Source organism: Lygodium microphyllum, chromosome 17 (genome assembly GCF_053477565.2).
Source record: "Lygodium microphyllum isolate KBCC chromosome 17, Lygodium_microphyllum_v1.1.10, whole genome shotgun sequence".
Lineage (NCBI taxonomy): Eukaryota > Viridiplantae > Streptophyta > Polypodiopsida > Schizaeales > Lygodiaceae > Lygodium > Lygodium microphyllum.
Window position 1 is genome coordinate 16,865,806 of NC_141151.1, and position 18,019 is coordinate 16,883,824.

At 43.3% G+C, this 18,019-nt stretch overlaps 1 protein-coding gene and 1 long non-coding RNA gene across 4 annotated transcripts in view; one reads left to right on the forward strand and one right to left on the reverse strand.

Annotated features, from left to right (window-relative positions):
- The first annotated feature begins 2,900 nt into the window (after positions 1-2,900).
- LOC148021623 (uncharacterized) overlaps positions 2,901-18,019 on the forward strand; it is a 43,473-nt gene continuing 28,354 nt past the window's right edge. For all 3 annotated transcript variants that reach the window (XM_087697086.1, XM_087697088.1, XM_087697087.1), the window contains exons 1-7: positions 2,901-3,113; positions 3,476-3,582; positions 3,711-3,815; positions 3,919-4,198; positions 4,390-4,470; positions 16,791-16,985; positions 17,105-17,218. In XM_087697086.1, the coding sequence (XP_087553212.1) occupies positions 2,916-3,113; positions 3,476-3,582; positions 3,711-3,815; positions 3,919-4,198; positions 4,390-4,470; positions 16,791-16,985; positions 17,105-17,218 (1,080 nt within the window). In that variant the 5' untranslated portion in view covers positions 2,901-2,915. The remainder of the gene's footprint in view (positions 3,114-3,475; positions 3,583-3,710; positions 3,816-3,918; positions 4,199-4,389; positions 4,471-16,790; positions 16,986-17,104; positions 17,219-18,019) is intronic.
- Positions 4,090-16,940, reverse strand: LOC148021624 (uncharacterized). The gene is made up of 3 exons (XR_015694355.1): positions 16,690-16,940; positions 5,376-5,469; positions 4,090-4,215 (listed from the first exon to the last, which is right to left on the reverse strand). It is a non-coding gene; the product is annotated as an uncharacterized LOC148021624 (long non-coding RNA).

Sequence of the window (18,019 nt, forward strand, 5' to 3'; positions counted from 1 at the left end):
TTGTACTTTATGTAAATTTTACTTTTCTCTTTTTTTTTTTCACTTCTTACTCAAGGCACATTCGCCTTTAAGTGGGAGATTGTTCAGGGTAAAGGTGCATATGTGTTAACCACCCTATATTCACTACACACATGCTATACCCACACACTTATATATTACACGTGGCAAGTGCCTATCATCATCACTTCCTTTTTTATTCTTTCAATGATTATTGAATAAGGAAAGGTTAGTCACACATTGTGATTGTTGGAATTTGCACATCTAGCGGCTATCTCTCCTGCTCTCTTGCTCCATTTGCCATAGCTCACATCTTTCTTTCTTTTGCTTGCTTGTGCTTCTACTCGGACTCCACCTTTCACTTAAGAATTATAATCCACCAAGAGAGGGAGAGAGAGAGTGTGTGTGTATGTACGTGCGTACATGCATATGTGTGCATGCACACGCTAGTGTGTAATCCCCTCCTAAGAAACCCTAACACTCTTGAAGTCCAAAGGCTAAATCTTAGCTCTCACAACCCCATAAAGCCCAACTTAATCCATGAAGATTATAACCACTAAAGAATAATAATCCTCAGAGAGAGAGAGAGAGAGAGAGAGAGAGAGAGAGAGAGAGAGAGAGAGAGAGAGAGAGAGAGAGAGAGAGAGAGAGAGAGAGAGAGAGAGAGAGAGAGAGAGAGAGAGAGGCAAACTTTGAGACCTCACTTCACCCACCCGAAATTTTAAACTCCACATCCTCCTTATGCTAGTCTCATAAAGCATTAACCCCCTTGCTCTCAAAATACGTGAATATTTAAGAAATGAGGTGGCCTTTGAAGATGTCTAAAGATTCTAGCCACAACACCTCAAATAAAAATAACTACCTCATGCTTTTAAGTCCAAACTCCATGCACCTAAAACCATAACCCCCATGCTCTTTGTATGCCATTCTCTTAAAGCACTAGCCCCTTGCTCTTAGAACACATGACTATTGAAGAAATGAGGTGTTCTTTGAAGACATCCAAAGATCATAACCACCATGCATTAGATAAAACATGATCATCTTGCCCTTATTAAGTTGGAACTAATGTTGAGCCCACCCAAACCCCTTAATCCCCCATGCCCCCTAAAGGCCCTATCTACTTGTAACCCTACTCCTAAACCCCATTCTTCCCCCCACTCCCCCCCGCCCCCCAAAAAAAAAACCCAAAAAAAGCCCTTGCTTAACAGGTGTGACTCAAAGGAGAGGATGTGGCCACAATAATAGCATGGCGTGTTGATACCATTCTCGGGTATACAAGAATCTCTCTAAGTTTATGAGAAAAAAAATTAAAGAGAGACTAAGAAATGCAAAACGATAGTTGAACCATTCAAGGTACCGGATTGAGCAATTGCAACATTATATTCAAAGGAGTGTTTTGAGAGAGAGAGAGAGAGAGAGAGAGAGAGAGAGAGAGAGAGAGAGAGAGAGAGAGAGAGAGAGAGAGAGAGAGAGAGAGAGAGAGAGAGAGAGAGAGAGAGAGAGAGAGAGAGAGAGAGAGAGAGAGAGAGAGAGAGAGAGAGAGAGAGAGAGAGAGAGAGAGAGAGAGAGAGAGAGAGAGAGAGAGAGAGAGAGAGAGCACATCAAACCATGGCCCCATGCCACTTTAAGTCTAATGGCCCCAACACCAAACACCCCTTCAAAGCCCTGAGTGTACCACCCCAAAACCCAATGCCCATTTTATCCTATCCTAAAACCATAACACTTGTCTAATTAAGCCCTAATGTTATGCTCACCCCCTCTCCTTGTTAAATCCTAAGCAAGTGCCTTTGAGCCTTGTCTAATTAACCCTAATGTCATGCTCATCCCCATTACTTGGCAAACCCTAAGCATGTGCCTTTGAGCCTTTCGTTTATGCTTCCAAATTTCTATCATGACCCCTTAAAACACCCTAAATCTACACTTTCAAAATCCTTAACCCAAAGCCTACATTCCCAAAACCCTACACTCTAACCCTTGGTCTTGCATGCGCATGCGCGCGCACACACACAAAGTAGAGACAATCTCATGGCCCACAAATCATGACACCTTGTGCCCTTCAATTTTAATGCTCCCCAAAACACTAACACTCCTCCAAAAACCCAAGTGTCACCCATAACCCCTCAAACCCTAGTCATGAAATAAACTCTACCCCAATGCCTCCCACAAACCATAGTCCCCACATCTTTGAGAAGAACGTGAAACCTTAATTAACAATGCACCTTGAAAGCTGTGATCCCACACTGCAAATTTGATTAAAATTGCCATACCAAATCAACACAAGGGTGCTTTTGGGCACATCCACATAGTGAACACAAACTATTTTGCAAGAGAGAAAGCAAAGTTCACTTGCTTTCATCACTAGACCACTTTGCATGATAGCTATGAAGTGGTGTATCTCAAGTTTTAACTACATATAGAATATTAATTAAATCTTTTACGTAAATAAAAAAGATCTAATGGGGGAACCCGTAAAGCCACTAAAATGACTCCTTTACACGGTAGCAAAAGCTAACATTATAGACAAGTCGAAAAAGAAACGTGAACATCATACACTCTAGGTGAGGATGACAAAGTATTAATTATTAGGACGATGCTCTAGCCTATGGTTTGAATCCGAAATCTCAGAGTACCCTTATAATGGATTGAATAAATACAAATGCGATCGCGCCTCCTCTGCTCTCCATAAGGAGTCACTTTTGGCTCCTTTGGGTTGGCCATGCTGCTGCTGTGCGGTCGCGTTGCTTCCTCTCCTCCATAGCCAAAAGTTCTCTCTCTCTAGGCTTCGTCTGCAGCACTCGAGCAGCTCCGACACATACAAAAGGCCTATCGACCTGCTGTCAAGCAGCGGATCAAGCAGAGCACGAGAGTGCGCCATATTCACTTTCGTCGGAATACAATCATCCTTAACTGTACAGGTCATGGAGGAGGAGGAACACAGGCAAAGCTCCGAGACGCTCATTATTGCTGGCGAGAACGACGGAGGCAGTGGCGCTGATGAAGACCTGCAGACCATCCGAGACGTGCTGTCTGTCCACCATGTCCCTGTGGTGGCTTCCCTCCACTGGAACAAGCTCCACTCCATCTTGCATTCGCTTTGCGATCGAATAGCTACTCAGGTTTTCCCCTTCTATTATTCCCGGCAGATCAGTTTTTCGTTCTCTTCTGTGTTAGCGGCCGAAGATAAGATTCGCTCTGATATGCTAGACTGCAGAGCTCAATCCTTCATATTTTCGGCTGCAGGATTGATCTTCGTGAAGTGCATTGCAAAATATTTTCTGTGTCTTTTTAGGGATCGAATTTGTTTTGCACGCAATTTCTCAGACCTTCTAGCTGAAACAAAAAGAATTCTGTGCATTTTTTGCAAAAGAGAAAAGCCATTTTCTGCTGTGCAGCAGTTTCTGACCCCTTGAGGTTTATGCTGTTGTGTTTGTCATCTAAGATGACTTATTGCTTGTTCCTCCTCTTGTACGGACTGAAGGCTTTGCGTATTGAGAAGGCTGAGCAACAGGGAAAGAACTTTCTCGAGAAGGCAGAAGAACAGGGAAAAAGCTTTCTTACTTTCAAGGATGAGCTGGACCAGCTGTGGTAAGTCCACATATAGTCCTAACTCATCTGATTCTCCTTATGAAATTGGACTTGAGTGCCATGCAGGAGTCCAAGGTCCTCCTGCACATGTACATTTCTGATTCAGGAAGTCCAGAGTCCTTTTGCAGTAGGAATGCTGCAAAAGAAATGAAGGAGGCTAGAGAAAGTGAACTGCAGCAACAGCAGAATTGGTCAAAGATGGTTGAAGAGCGTCTTCAGAGTTTGCAGGAGGGGTAACTAGTCCATCAACTTACAATGAATTCCTTTCTTTTCTTTACCATCTTCATTTTGAAGCAGATAACCATAGTCATTTAAAGCTCCCTAAATGTCTTACAGGGTGGACGCAAACAATAGTTCAATGAAGCAACTTGGTGATGATGTGGCAGAGCTACACAACCTGGATGCTAGAGTGCAGAGTTTTGTGACTCAACTGGACGCATTACAAGAAACATCAAAGAACTTTGATCGTCTGGACGTGTTGGAAGAAGCAAACAAGAATCTAGGTGCTGTTCAAGCTTCCCATACTCTATCTCTTGAAAGCCTCAACCAAAGAGTTGAAGAGCTGGCAGTGGACTTTGAAGAACAAAATGACAAGCTTCATACTTTGGAAGAGCAAGTAATGGGCCGGTGAACCTGTTTGAGAAAAACCCGACAATGGGATGCTCTTTAGTTGTCAGAATTAGTATTTTATTTTGCTTTGGAAAATTAGTGCTAACCAACAGGCCTCATATATCTTAAAATCTTTTGCTGTGCTGAGACACCTACAACTGAACTTCTTAGTACAAACTCATGTTCATCCTAATGCAGCACGAGCAGCTGAAATTGAGATTGGAGCAGACAATAAAGTCACATGCCTCTGACTTGGAATCCCTCCAACAATATTGCAGAGTAAGTATTCCATGCAGGCAGTTTCTGGGTTGAAATTATAGCGTCTAATGAAATGTTATGTGTAAGACAACTCTACATATAAGAACATTTCTAGGAAACATGGGGGTCAAGTTTCTGTGCACAGTTCAACATGGCGTGCTGATGGATGAGGAGAGAATCACATCTGAGATTGTGCAGTCTTCTTTTGTACAATAGTAGTGGGCATATTAATTACACCATGATTGAGCATTCTTCCTTCTAACATTATTAAATCATGTTAAGTTGGATTTCTCCTGTCTTTGTAGAAGTGCTAGGCTGTGAACAGGTAGCTAAATAAGTCACTATCAAAAAGGCCCACTGGCAGTGAACACTTTTACTTGAAATGCTGCTGCAAATGGAGAAAAAAGGGGTGTCACTGAAGGCAGGCAGGGATGAGGCCTGTTGGGGCTAGAATGGAGGCAGGGAAGTGAAGAAAGAGGGCAGACATAGAAACTGATAGGAAGTGTAAGAGCGGCAGAAACAAGAGGGGACTGTGAGCCAGGGAGAGAGAGAAAAGGCCAGCTGCAAAGGGGTATCAGGAAATCTGGCTGGGAAGGGCTGAAATGGTGGGAAAGGTCTGCAGGTTGTGAGGGTTAGGATGATGCCTTTTAATTACTCTCTGAGGGCGGATGCTCCCTTGGTGGCGAATTCAAGACATCATATTGAGGAATTTGATTGTATTTTTTGCACACATACTAGCAGAATGTTGAATGCGTGTACTTTGCTGGATGCACACATGGTAATCTGACAAGATGAATACGATGGCTCTTTGTATGGAACTTGTTTCAAACATACCATGCCAGAGGCTCTACAGCATCTGCCTTGTTTTGATATCCAATGACTGAAATAATGACCAAAAGCTCAGTTCCAAGTTTCAAGTTTCTTACGAGATTTCAGAGCTTAGGGTAATGGATCAAGGTCTCAACATGTCCACTTGTAAGTGTAACAGTCACCTGAGCTGCCCTGCAAAACCAGGAGGGGCTGGGGGAAACTTTTTCACATATTAAACAGATGTTTGCAAACCTTCATCAAATGTGTCAACAAAATACCCTCATTGCACATACAAGGAAGACAATTACAATCACTACAATGATGGAGACAATAGTGGTATCTTCTGTCATCTTAATGCATAATTGTTTGAAATGTACGCTAGGATTAAACAAACAAGCATGTGTGAAGAAAACTGCTAGGGTTTGCACTGAGGAAACACAGAGTGTACGACCACGACACAACACAAAGAGATTGACATAGGCATAGACACAGAAAGCAAAACTCAAACCCTAAACGCAAAACTCAAAACTCAAACACAAATAGAAGAAGGGAAAGAAGAACACAACTCTGAAGTGAATGAATATTGCAAATGAATGTAAGAGTGTACAATACTTAAGGGCAGAGCGGTGTGTCGGAGAGTGACGTCCAAATGCAAGCTGGACAGATGATGAAGAGGGCAGGCAGTTGTCGCTTGCTGTGAAGAAGCTGTCACCTAATAGAGGAAGTTGTGGATGCAGTCGCCAGTTGCGGCCAGGTGTAGAATAGGTCCAAACGCAGCCGCATAAGGCCACCTGATGATGGAGATGGGCTGCTAGCTGTCGCCTACACACTAGAGGAGTAAATGTAGCAATAGTGTCTGGGGCTGGACAGCCACGTGTGTATGGACTGATGGCCGAAATCTGCACTCAAGGGTGTGAAACCTGTAGAGACGGGAATGAGGCCAAATGGGGGTAGCCTATCTATTTATAGATGTTGAAGGGTGCCCCTAAGAATTAGGGTTTTTGGGGGACCACTGAAACTCTCTCGGATTGCTCCCCTTTTAGGTTTTTTCATTAATTAAGTGTGTTTTGGGGCAGTTTTAGGAATGCTAATCAGCTGACAAGCGTGTTTTAGCTCAACACCCCTTCTCAGGCCCAAAATGGAGCTGAAAGGTTAGGCTAGTTGCTTGAATTTTTACTTACCTTGAGGTGTCCCACCCCAAAGCAGCCAGGGCATTGGACAAAGGGTACACTTCCGCTGCCCAATGGCCTACCAAGACTATAGAGGCGATGGTTATCTTACCAAGGGAGTCCAAGTAGTCACCCTAGAGAGGATAGGGCATCGGACAAAGGGTGCACGTTGGCTGTCCAGTGGCCTACCAAGCCCTACAAAGGTGAATGGAACCACATTGAACTTAAAAAAAAAAAAGTGATTTAAATTTTATGGGATGCGGCCGATTGAGTAACAGTGACCCAAAAGATGGAAGTAGGGAGGGTACACCCAACACATCACAAAACAGTACAAGCTTACCTATCCACTCAAGGGTGTCAATGACAAGGAAAACTATGATGATGGAGTATGGTGGTGTGGTGTCAACAGCCCTTGGTGGAAACAGCTTAGGATCCGCTCAAGTGCTCTATACAATGAGATGCAAAGTATGCTACATGCTGAAGAATGCTCATGCAGTAGGTGTCACTTGGACAGTGTTCCTTGTGGGAAAATTGCTCACTTATCCAAGCGCCCTAGTATAAAGATGATGAAATCATGCAATGCAAAGGGGAAGGTACAACAAGGGAAAGAAGCCGATGTCGAAGACAAAGTGCTAAAGCCTATAGAAGACCAAGAAGGGTAGGAATCCCCTCTCAACTTGGATGTAGATGCCGAAGAAGGAAGAGGAGAGTGATGTTGGTCTTCGTGTGGTGCCGAGAACCATAAGGAATGGAAGAAGATGATGAAGATGAAGTGGATGAAGCACCTCGCTGGAAGAGCAAGGTAGAAGTCACCGCCATGATAGCTTCGAGAGAGATGCTACACGGTCCGCCTTAAGAGGGGAAACCTCCATGCTAGAAGAAGAGTAGGCACGCCTAGGATGATGAAACCAAAAAAGGAACGGTGTGCATCCCCACCTCTCTAGCCCACCTAGGACCAAAGCAATCTGCAAGTTAGCCCTACATTGAAAGACAAAAACCTTGCAAAAGAGATGAGAATTTACAAACATAGAGGCCAGTGGTGAGATGCTCCAAAGCAAAACATAATAGAGAGAAAATCTAATTGAAAAGATAATGCAATGAATGTGTATGTGTATGAGTAAATGCAGTGGAAGACTTAAGAATGGAAAAGCTAAGGACAATGAATCCTATGGGCCCAACTCTAAGAGTACGAAAAATGGATGCTACATTGACCTAGGGTATCCTAAAGGACCTAGAAACATGCTAGTCTAAGAAGGTGTCCACCATCGCTTTTGTCCAGTAGCAGGGCTCTGCCAAGGGAACGCCTAACGAGGTGGAGAGGAAGGTGAGATGGATGCATGAAGTGTAGTGGAATCATGACCTTTAGACCAATCAGCCAGTCCCAAGAGACTATCTGTTGAGGTTGTGCTCGGGTCACATGTCCAGCAGTAGCAACGTGTGCTGAAGAAGTAGATGAAGCAGGAGCGGAAGGTGTAGCCCCACTGGACTATGCAGTCGTAGCGGTTTGCTGAGGCTTTTTAGGTGGAAGACCTTAGGCCTTGGAGCGATACTCCTCGTCCACATGGCCTGCTCTTTGGCAGTATGTGCAAAACCAATTTTTCTTAGGGAGTTGCTGCTAGATAGGTCTAGATTCTTTGATTCCATTTGAGGAAGAGGAGTCACCCTTTGATTATCTTGCCTTTGCATCTTACGAGTTTTTGCCATTGTTGGTTTTCCCTCCTGAAGAAGAGGCAACCAATCCCCTTTGCTCGGAATAAGACTGTGATGAGGATTTCTTGTGGACTTGATCATGTAGCCTCGCGTAACACAAGAATTGGCACTCAAACTTGTAGAAGGTTGGCAATCGAGACTGTGAGATGATGTGTTGAATGAAATGGAAGTATTGTGAGCTCTCCATTGACGGATTTAGTCAAGGTGAGCTAGTCAAGGGTCCGGGCATAGGCTCTAGACCAATGATGAGGTCCCAAAGACCCTGAGACTCGAGCACTTATTGCATGAAATTCGACCAAGTAGTGAAATTCGACCTCTTAAAACGAGTCTTATCCGTGAAGGCATTCTTGGCCGTTACAACAGTAGTAGTAGTGCTCGGAGATGGGTAGTGTGAAAACGTGTAATGGGGGTAAGATGGGGGAGTGGAGTGCACCTGGGAATGGGACCTAGAGTGCCTACTAAGCATGCGGGTAGTGTGCAAGGTGGATCCATAAGTAGGGATGGGCTAACTAGGCATGGCCATGGTAGCCATATGAGTAGCCCATGGTGGTGGGATGGAAACACATGGAGTAGAAGATGAAAATCCCTGCGTAGGTGTAACCCAAGGGAAGTGGAATGACGTACCATAAGCCAAGGATGGAATCCCCTCCGTTTGAGTGGTTATGTGAGAGGTGAATCTGGGGGTAGTGAGGGGGATGCCCATCACAGTCGTCCTAGGTGCTATGGGTGTGCTCATTTGCAGAAAGGTGAGAGGCACTATATTAAAGGGTGGCATTCCCCCTAATGAAATACCATGGTGCAAAAGTATAGAGAATGGGGAAGAGAAGGAGAAGGTGCTAGGAGTGGAGATGGAAGATCCAATCCCTGGTATGTGTGAAGCGAATGTGGAGTGTAATCCGAGATTTTGAAAGGATGAAAAGAGATGATCAAGGGTGGAGGTAGAAGAGGGTGGGATGGGAGGGAAGTGAGAAGTATGGGTTACATGCTCAAATGAAATAGAAGCTATAGATGTACTTGAATTCCATCTGCTTCGTGAGCCCCCTCTATTAAAGTTCACATACGCAAAGCCATCTAGATCTTGCACCTCAAAAGAAGAAACAAGCGAGGATTTTGATTTATTCAACTCAAAAGGGTTGTACAAACTTGACACTCGACTTGGCAGAAATGATGAAGGTGGATCGCCAAACGCTCCAAATGGCGTATGTCCTCCATGATCAGAGAGGTGGCCAGCCTCACTAACTGGTCCGAATGTGGTAGCAAAGCTTGTAGGAGGGGCGTAAACATTATCGTACTTATTGCGATACTACTCCTCAAAGTCCTCCTCTATCATGTTAGTGAAATTTGGATTAGGAGTAGAAAAAGAAGGTGAAGGTGAAAGTGGAGTGTCGTCCTTCTCATTGAGTTCATAATGCCATCTCAAGGCCTTTAGTGATGGAGAAGCATGATAGGACATCATAGGAATAGGAGAAGAAGGTGTTTGGGACATTGTGATTCGGTTACGAGTCGTATTGTGTGTCTTGCATAAAGACTAGCTCTCCACAACATCCACAGGATACTCTTTACAAGAGCACCAGCTCTGATATCATGTGAAGAAAACTGCTAGGGTTTGCACTGAGGAAACACAATGTATAACCACGACAGAAACACAAAGAGATAGACATAGTCACAGAAAGCAAAACTCAAACCCTAAACACAAAACTTAAAACTCAAACACAAATAGAAGAAGGAAAAGAAGAACACAACTTTGAAGTGAATGAATACTGTAAATGAATGTAAGAGTGTACAAATACCTAAGGGCAGAGCGGTCGTCGAAGAGTGACGTCCACCGGAGACGGATCCCAAGTTTGTGGCCACTAGTCGGAGTGTAGGATGGAGAGGATGTAGGAAACGCAGGTCTCAGGAGGACCTGGAGCACCAAATGCAAGCTGGATAGATGACGAAGAGGGTGGGTAGCTGTCGCTTGTTATGGAGAAGGTGTCTCTTGATAGAGGAAGCTATGGATGCAGTCACCAGCTACCGCCATGTGTAGAATAGGTCCAAACGCAATAACAGAAGGTCACCTGATGATGAAGATGGGTTGCTAGCTGTTGCCTACACACTGGAGGAGTAAACGCATCAACAGAAGGTGTGGCAGCAGTGTCTGGGGCTGGACAGAGATTTCAGGCTGCAGGTTGTGGAGATTGCTCTCGGGGTTGAGGGAGATTGAGATCTTTGAGGTGGAGACATACGCAAATATTCTCTCTGCACCCGTGTATATTTCTGCATTCCTATACAATATTCTTCACTGTAGACCTTTTATGTTTCATTGTCTCTCTCTCTCTCTCTCTCTCTGTTCACTCTTTGTCTTGGTCATTTGCTTCCGCATTCCTTCACTTTGGCATGGTATTAGAGCATTGAAGGTCTGACCTAGGGTGGATCCATTTGAAGATGAGATTTTAGCACGACACAAGGCTGCATTTTCAGCGTTCAAGTGCAAGCAGGTGGGGAGTGCATCTGAACAAGACTAAGGCGAGCACGGGCATGCAAGAAAGGAGAAGGCTTGCTGAAGTTGTTGCTGGTCTTTGCTGTTAGAGAAGGAAGAAGGCTGTGTTTTGGGCCTTCAAGTGCATATTTTACCTTTTCATCACCTCCAGTGGGTGAAGGAGTGGGATGATCAACCAAGAGCCCTAACAAGTTATATTTTCATAGTCAGAGGGGGGCTGGTCTTTGTGTTTTGTGATAATGCCGAGCTTGTGGAATTATGATTAATCAATACAAGTATTGCAACCATTTGGCTATTTGAATGTGCATGTGCTTTATGCACATTATATTATGGTTAATAATCCGACTAGTATTTCCAAAAATTTAGGCTTCTTCGTGTGCTTGCTTGCACCTTGCATGATGTGTACTTCTTGCGGTTAACATTGGCCATACAGGTGGCTTCAGAAACTTGGCACAAATGTTGGTTGTTAAATGAGAGCTTCAAGTTGTGTTCAATGGGGATGGATGGAGAAGCATGATGTTGTACTTGACGTTTTCAAAAGATGAAGGGCAAGAAGAGATTATATCTGACATTGAATATGTGTTACTATGGGCCCTTTTAGGTGTTGGAGAAGATCAGTGATATTGCTTGTACGTTGAAATTGCCTCCACACTAGTAGATACATAATGCCTTTCATGTGAGCTTGTTGAGGCCTTTTCATGGTGATGTGCCAAAGGATGTATTTGCTAAAATTCATCTAAAGATTGAAGAGTTGGATGAGATATTGGTACCCAAGGAGATATTAGCACATAAAGAGAGAGATTATTGGTAAAGTTTCCAAGAGATACTTGGTGAAGTTTCAAAATTATTCACCAATGGATGCTAAATGGATGGAAGAGGCCATTGTTGCAGCCTTACCTCAATGCTTTTCAATCGGAGCTGACTTTGGATCAGGTTCAACATAGCAGGGGTCCAGAGTATTACCTGATGCTCAAGGGGGAGGTAGCACTTCCACTACTCTAGTGATGGACAACTCCAGTATATAATGGATCTCAGATGTGTTTAAGAGGGAGAGGTTGGAATCAATCGTGGAATAGTTGAGAGGAGAGCTTGGACAGAAGTCGACTCCTTGCTAGTTAGTTTGTAGCCATTGGAGGACCAATTGTGAGTGGGTGATAGCGTTTTTTCCCCTAGGAGAGCAAGCAACAGCAGCTATACCACTTTTTGGAGGAGTAATTACTGTTGATGCACTTCTAGTTGTTGTCATCTAGGGCTTCATTTGTTGCAGACTTCACCCTGCAGCAATCAAAGTGGAATAGAATGAATCCAATCTAGGGGGCAACTGCAACATCAAAGTAATTGCCATGTCCTTGGAGATAATCGCCTTGCCTGCATTCTCAACCAACATCCATAATTGTCAAAGCTTGTTCATATGCTTACACATGGAAGTGAACTTGTTTGGGTTCAAAGTCTGCATCTGCACCCTCTTCATGATGGTCATCCTATTGTAGAGAAAGAGGAATGAGCGAATGCGAGCATTCAGCTTATCCCAATGTGTCTGTACATTAGCTAACTTTTCTTTTTCATTCTTAGAAAGTATGGAAGAATCTTTGATCGCCAGACGATTGATAGACTCGGCCACAAGCTCCATCCAATCATAAGACTCCAAGATGGCAACCATCATTACTTGCCAAATTGCTACTAGCTTTTGATCTTGTGGAAGAGCCGGAGTACCGGCGCCTTGCAGTCCATAATAGCCTATGACTCCAGATCAGCTTTGGAAGACATGGTAACTTGAATAGTCTACACAAGAAAATGGACAGCCCCATCTAACTCCAAAAAGGCAGCCTGCTAGGGCTTCCTTTGCTTGTCCCAAACTTGTCTTAATCGCCGGAGGCATTAAAATATATAAATTGCTGCAAAAGGCTGAAAATTCAGCCTTTCCTTCTTCCTAGACAGCAATTCCGCATTCAGCTTATCCCAATGTGTCTGTACATTAGCTAACTTTTCTTTTTCATTCTTAGAAAGTATGGAAGAATCTTTGATCGCCAGACGATTGATAGACTCGGCCACAAGCTCCATCCAATCATAAGACTCCAAGATGGCAACCATCATTACCTGCCAAATTGCTACTAGCTTTTGATCTTGTGGAAGAGCCGGAGTACCGGCACCTTACAGTCCATAATAGCCTATGACTCCAGATCAGCTTTGGAAGACATGGTAACTTGAATAGTCTACACAAGAAAATGGACAGCCCCATCTGACTCCAAAAAGGCAGCCTGCTAGGGCTTCCTTTGCTTGTCCCAAACTTGTCTTAATCGCCGGAGGCATTAAAATATATAAATTGCTGCAAAAGGCTGAAAATTCAGCCTTTCCTTCTTCCTAGACAGCAATTCCTGCACAAAGACAGCAAATCAACTTCTTTTCTCGTGTATCTCTCCTAGCTTCAACCTTGTATTGATGTGCAACCCTCTTGGTTGCCCTCAAATGCTGAAAATGCAGCCTTGGTGTCATGCTGAAACCTGCTTTTCAGAGCTGCCCACAATCAATCAACCCTTAAATTCTACTCTGATTAGCTTCAGCCTTGTATTGATATGCAGCCCTCCCGCTCACCCTCCAATGCTGAAAACGCAGTCTTGGTGTCATGCTGAAACCTAGACCTGCCCATGATCAATCAGCCCTTAAACTTTACTCTGATACCATGTCAGAGTGCAATGAATGCAAATGTGTATAACCTAACTGAAAGAAACGAATATGGAGAGAGAGAGAGAGAGAGAGAGAGAGAGAAACACTGAAGACTGTGGTGAATGTATGCTGAATACAAAAGGAATTATGTACATGGGGCTGTAACTTGTAAGAGTATGAACAGCCAGAGCACTCTCTCAATCTGGACAGACAAAAGATGAAATTGCTGAATACAGAAGGCATTATGTACAAGGGGCTGTAAGAGTATGAACAGCTGGAGCACTCTCAATCTGCACAAACAATTGTGACCAATGGTAGGCCGGCCCTAAATAGGGCAAAATAATAAAATAATCAGGATCAGGTCAGCTAGTACAAACTGGCTGATTGCTGCTGAAAACAGGCCAACCACTCAAAATTAATATGTTAATACTGCGGAACAATGATGCCTGCCATGTGGCACATCTGCCCAACCTGCCTGACCTAATTTGCCTGTTTGGAAACCTGCTCAAACTCTTGACAACTGCTACTGCCCAACCTGCTCCTGTACATGTTACCACTGCATAAACTGCCCTAAACCTGACTGTGCCCATCCTGGAGGTGACTGAATCTCTAATGCATGGGTGGCATTCCTAGCAAAAGGAGCACTAGGATGTAGAGTGGCAATCACCTATGGACAAGGCGGAAAACCTATAAAGGCTTAATACTTAGATAAGCTGGGTCTAAGTTATCCTATGGAATGAAAATGAACCTAGAGAAAATCCTAAATCTACACTGTGAGACAAAGATGGAATAGGAGCTAAAGTGGTAAATTCAAGAGTGCAGTCTAATTCTAGGCTTCTAAAGAATAAGAGAACCTAAATGTTCATGCTGTAAAGAAGGGATAGGAGGGATTTGAGAATGAGTAGCACCAGGAACATGCTCAACTGAACAAGGTAAAGTAGCAAATATACATGTATGTGTTCTTCTGCTTCTAGAGCCTTCTGTCTTTGGGTTCACATAATAGTAATGCAAATATCAAGAGCTTTCTCTCTTGCACAACAAAAGGAGAAATAGAGAGGGATTTTGGCCAATACATGCATGTGTGTTGTTCTAAAGCCTGCCCTAAACAGGGCAAAATAATAAAATAATCAGGATCAGGTCAGCTAGTACAAACTGGCCAACTACTGCTGAAAACAGGCCAGCTGCTCAAAAGTAATAAAATAACGCTGCGAAAAAATGATGCCTGCCATGTGGCACATCTGCCCAACCTGCCTGCCTAGAAACCTGCCCAAACTCCTGACAACTGCTACTGCCCGACCTGCTCCTATACATGGTACAACTGCATAAACTGACCTGAACCTGACTGTGCCCATCCTGGAGTTGACCAAATCTCTAACAAATGGGAGGTAAAGTGTGCATTGGTGGCATTCCTAGCAAAGGAGCACCAGGGTGTAAAGTGGCAATCAGCTGTGGATAAGGTGGGAAACCTATAAGAGGCTTCATAGTTAGATAAGATGGATCTAAGTTAGCCTAGGGAACAAAAAAGAACCTAGAGAAAATCCTAAACCTACAATGCAAGGCAAAGATGGAATAGGACCTAAAGTGGTAGATTCAAGAGTGGAGTCTAATCCTAGGCTTTTAAAGCATAAGGAAGAGAACTGAAATGTTCATGTGGTAAGGAAGGGACAAGAGGGATTTGAGAATGAATAGCACCAGGAACATGCTCAAATGAAACAAAAGGTAAAGTTGTACTTTGTTGAAGGAGGGCAGCTTACTGAAACACAGCAGCTGAGGCAGCAGCCCATGTGATTTACCACAGACAATAGAGGCACCAGTAGTCAAAAACACAGCTGTAGGATGCCAGATTGCAGGCTGAATGTTGGCGACAGTAGGTTAAGGTGAAATGCAGCTGTATCTGGAGGAGACAATAGGTGGCACCACCAAAAGGGCTGGCAGCAGCAGAAGAAGAAGGATTGCAGCTTTAGCAGCAGAGGCAGCAGCCTTTGGCAGGTGGATTGCAGCTCCTGAAGGTGGGCCGCAGCACCAGCTAGATGGGCAGCAACTGATGATGATAAAGGTGATGGAGAGCTGGCATTGGAATTGAGAATGAGGAATGAAAGTGGATGCCGAGAACACATTCTTTTAAAGAAGATTTTGGTGCCATTTGTCTCACTGTCACAAATACATGCCTTTTTCATAAATGGTCCTTTTGGGGCTGTTTTCCTGCAGTTATATTAGGCCAAAACAAATGACAAATTTCTCTTAATTTAGGCCTATAAAATTACTTGTGCAATAATCTCTCCCATATGGTGGAAGAATATGATCTCCATTGAGATCCTAGAAAGGGTCCTTGCTATGGATGTATCCTGTGTCTCAATGGTGTGACTTCATCTCATGATCCAGATGCACCGATCATTAACATTAGCAATCAACTCCCATATGTGGCAATGTCCCGAAGTCCAGTCTATATGCAAAAACTCTAGCGAAGGAATAATATTCAGTTTCTGCCTAAATATAAGAATATGCATGTGGAGATGGACCAGCCCTAGAAGTTAGAGTCCGTGGTTTGGCTCTTGTGATGGATCTTGGAAAAAAGCAAGTGGTCCTTTTTTATTTGTCAGTTGCAGCCAATTTGCTCTATCAAGTCAACCTCCTCCCTTGTAATTCTTCCATCCTCAACTGTGAAATTGAAGGTTCCTTAGTTGCAAGTGGCTTTCATCAATGGCCAAACATACCTTCTAAAAGAAAAATACCTATTCAGGTGTGTACAGTAGGCAGGTCTATGGTCCACTCTTTTGGAACTCCCTCATGAATAGACTGCTTCGTCACTTGCTCTCCTCTAAGTCCCTATAACTTTTGTCACTTCACATTAGGAGAAAGGTTTATGTGGTCACCATGAAGAACCTGATTAGCCAGTACTATGCTCCCTGCAAGTGAGAGTTTGGTTCTGCTCCCATAAAGTAGTTTTTATCTGATGCTCAATAGAAGAGGGCCCAGCTGTGAGTATTTACACATCATATAGCAGTCGTCTGTGTAGGTAAAAGTTGTGTGTGTTATAGAATTAACTCATTATGAAGCACATCACATTCATAGGAAGTAATCTAGTGTGCGATGGCATGTTATTGGTCCAAACAGAGGCTTTTCCTAGCTACAGTGATGCATCAAGCACATGGCTGCATGAATGCATAAAACAAAGAATGCCTTCTAGAAAGCTTTTCACTAGCTGGTTGATTCTGCACAGGAACGGCTGTTTTTGGAATGATGGATTTCAACAATAAAATGATTTTCATTAAATGATGAATTCTACACGATGAAGAGCTTCCTTTTGCATACTCTTTGTGCTTTCCGTGCTAATTACTGTGTGTGTAGTATGTGAGTGGTTCTTAAAGAAGCCTAGCCATATGAAAATGAGCTAGAAATACTTACAAACATGCATTTCTGGTCTTTGTATTGCTTCTCTATTGTGATTGTAATGTGAATGCAATTTTGAAACACATTAAGTTACAGGCTGTCTCTGATCACTGCAGAATCTGAGATCGGACTTTGAGTTGAAATTCTTGGTGGATGTTGGTAAAGCACAAGCACCAGTTCAAGATGAGCTCTCGACCTCCTCAAAAGCTAAGCTGGAGGCAGCAGTTGCAGAACTTCAGAATCGTATGGCACAGAAGGCTGATGTAGATGAGTCACAGAAGATTGCACAATCTACACAGACTCTTAAGGATGTGAGAGCTGCTCTCCAAATGATTAAAATTATTATGTTTTCCCCAAGAAGACTAAAAATTGACAAGAAGTTTTTCCCAAGAAGACTTCAAGTTGACAAATTAGTCGTCTTAATTTACAGGAATTCTCAAAAATGGAGTCAAACATGGTGGAGGTCCAGTCCCAGATTAAAAGATTATCTGCTGGTTCTAGAAGGGCTTCTAGAGTCTCCTTAACTGCACCGATACCTCTTCAGGTAAAAAAATATTACCACTTCCTAGAAAGTTCTTCGCTCACAAGCACATGATGTAACACTGGGGTCAATGCCAATAAATCATACCTTTTAGAGCAAGTATATGAGTGGATCTCTGCCATTTGGATCTGTGTCAGTTATTCAAATGCTGCACTTTGAGCATTTGCAAGAGCACTCTTTGAAACTTTTAGATTCAAGTTTTGCGAGCAGAAATGGAGAGCCTTGATTGCGAGTTTGATAGAGCAATGTAATAAACTAAGATTGCCAAAGAAAAAAAAAAGCTTTGAAACTACACAATAGAATTGTTGATTTGAGGACTAATATCCATTTCCATGAATAATATTCCACATTATTGCCATTATATTGTATGTACTCAACTCCAACTCTACTCCTTTTGGTCACTAGGACCATTTGGATGCTTACATCTCTACTCTCTTGGAAAGCAGCTTATTAATCATTCTTCTGCTCTGGTGTATGACGCACATTAGTAGCTGTTTAGGATCTTTAGGTGAAGTAGCCATCCATGCCAAGGTAAGATGAGGGGCAAGTAGTCAGTTGAGACTTCTTTCATACATGGATGGTTGATAGGTGGTGGTATAACTAGTCATGTGAAGTGTTTGTGGTAGAAGGCTTCCACTTCCATTGCAATGATTGGAAAATTTTCGGTAGATTTGCATGGCCAGATAGTTTGCATGCACGAGTTTGACATGCATAGTTGACATGCAGGCCAGCTGGAGTCAAATGCTAGCACTTAGTATTGTTTCTCTAGTTCAGCCCTTGATACCATTGCTAATGGTTGATGTA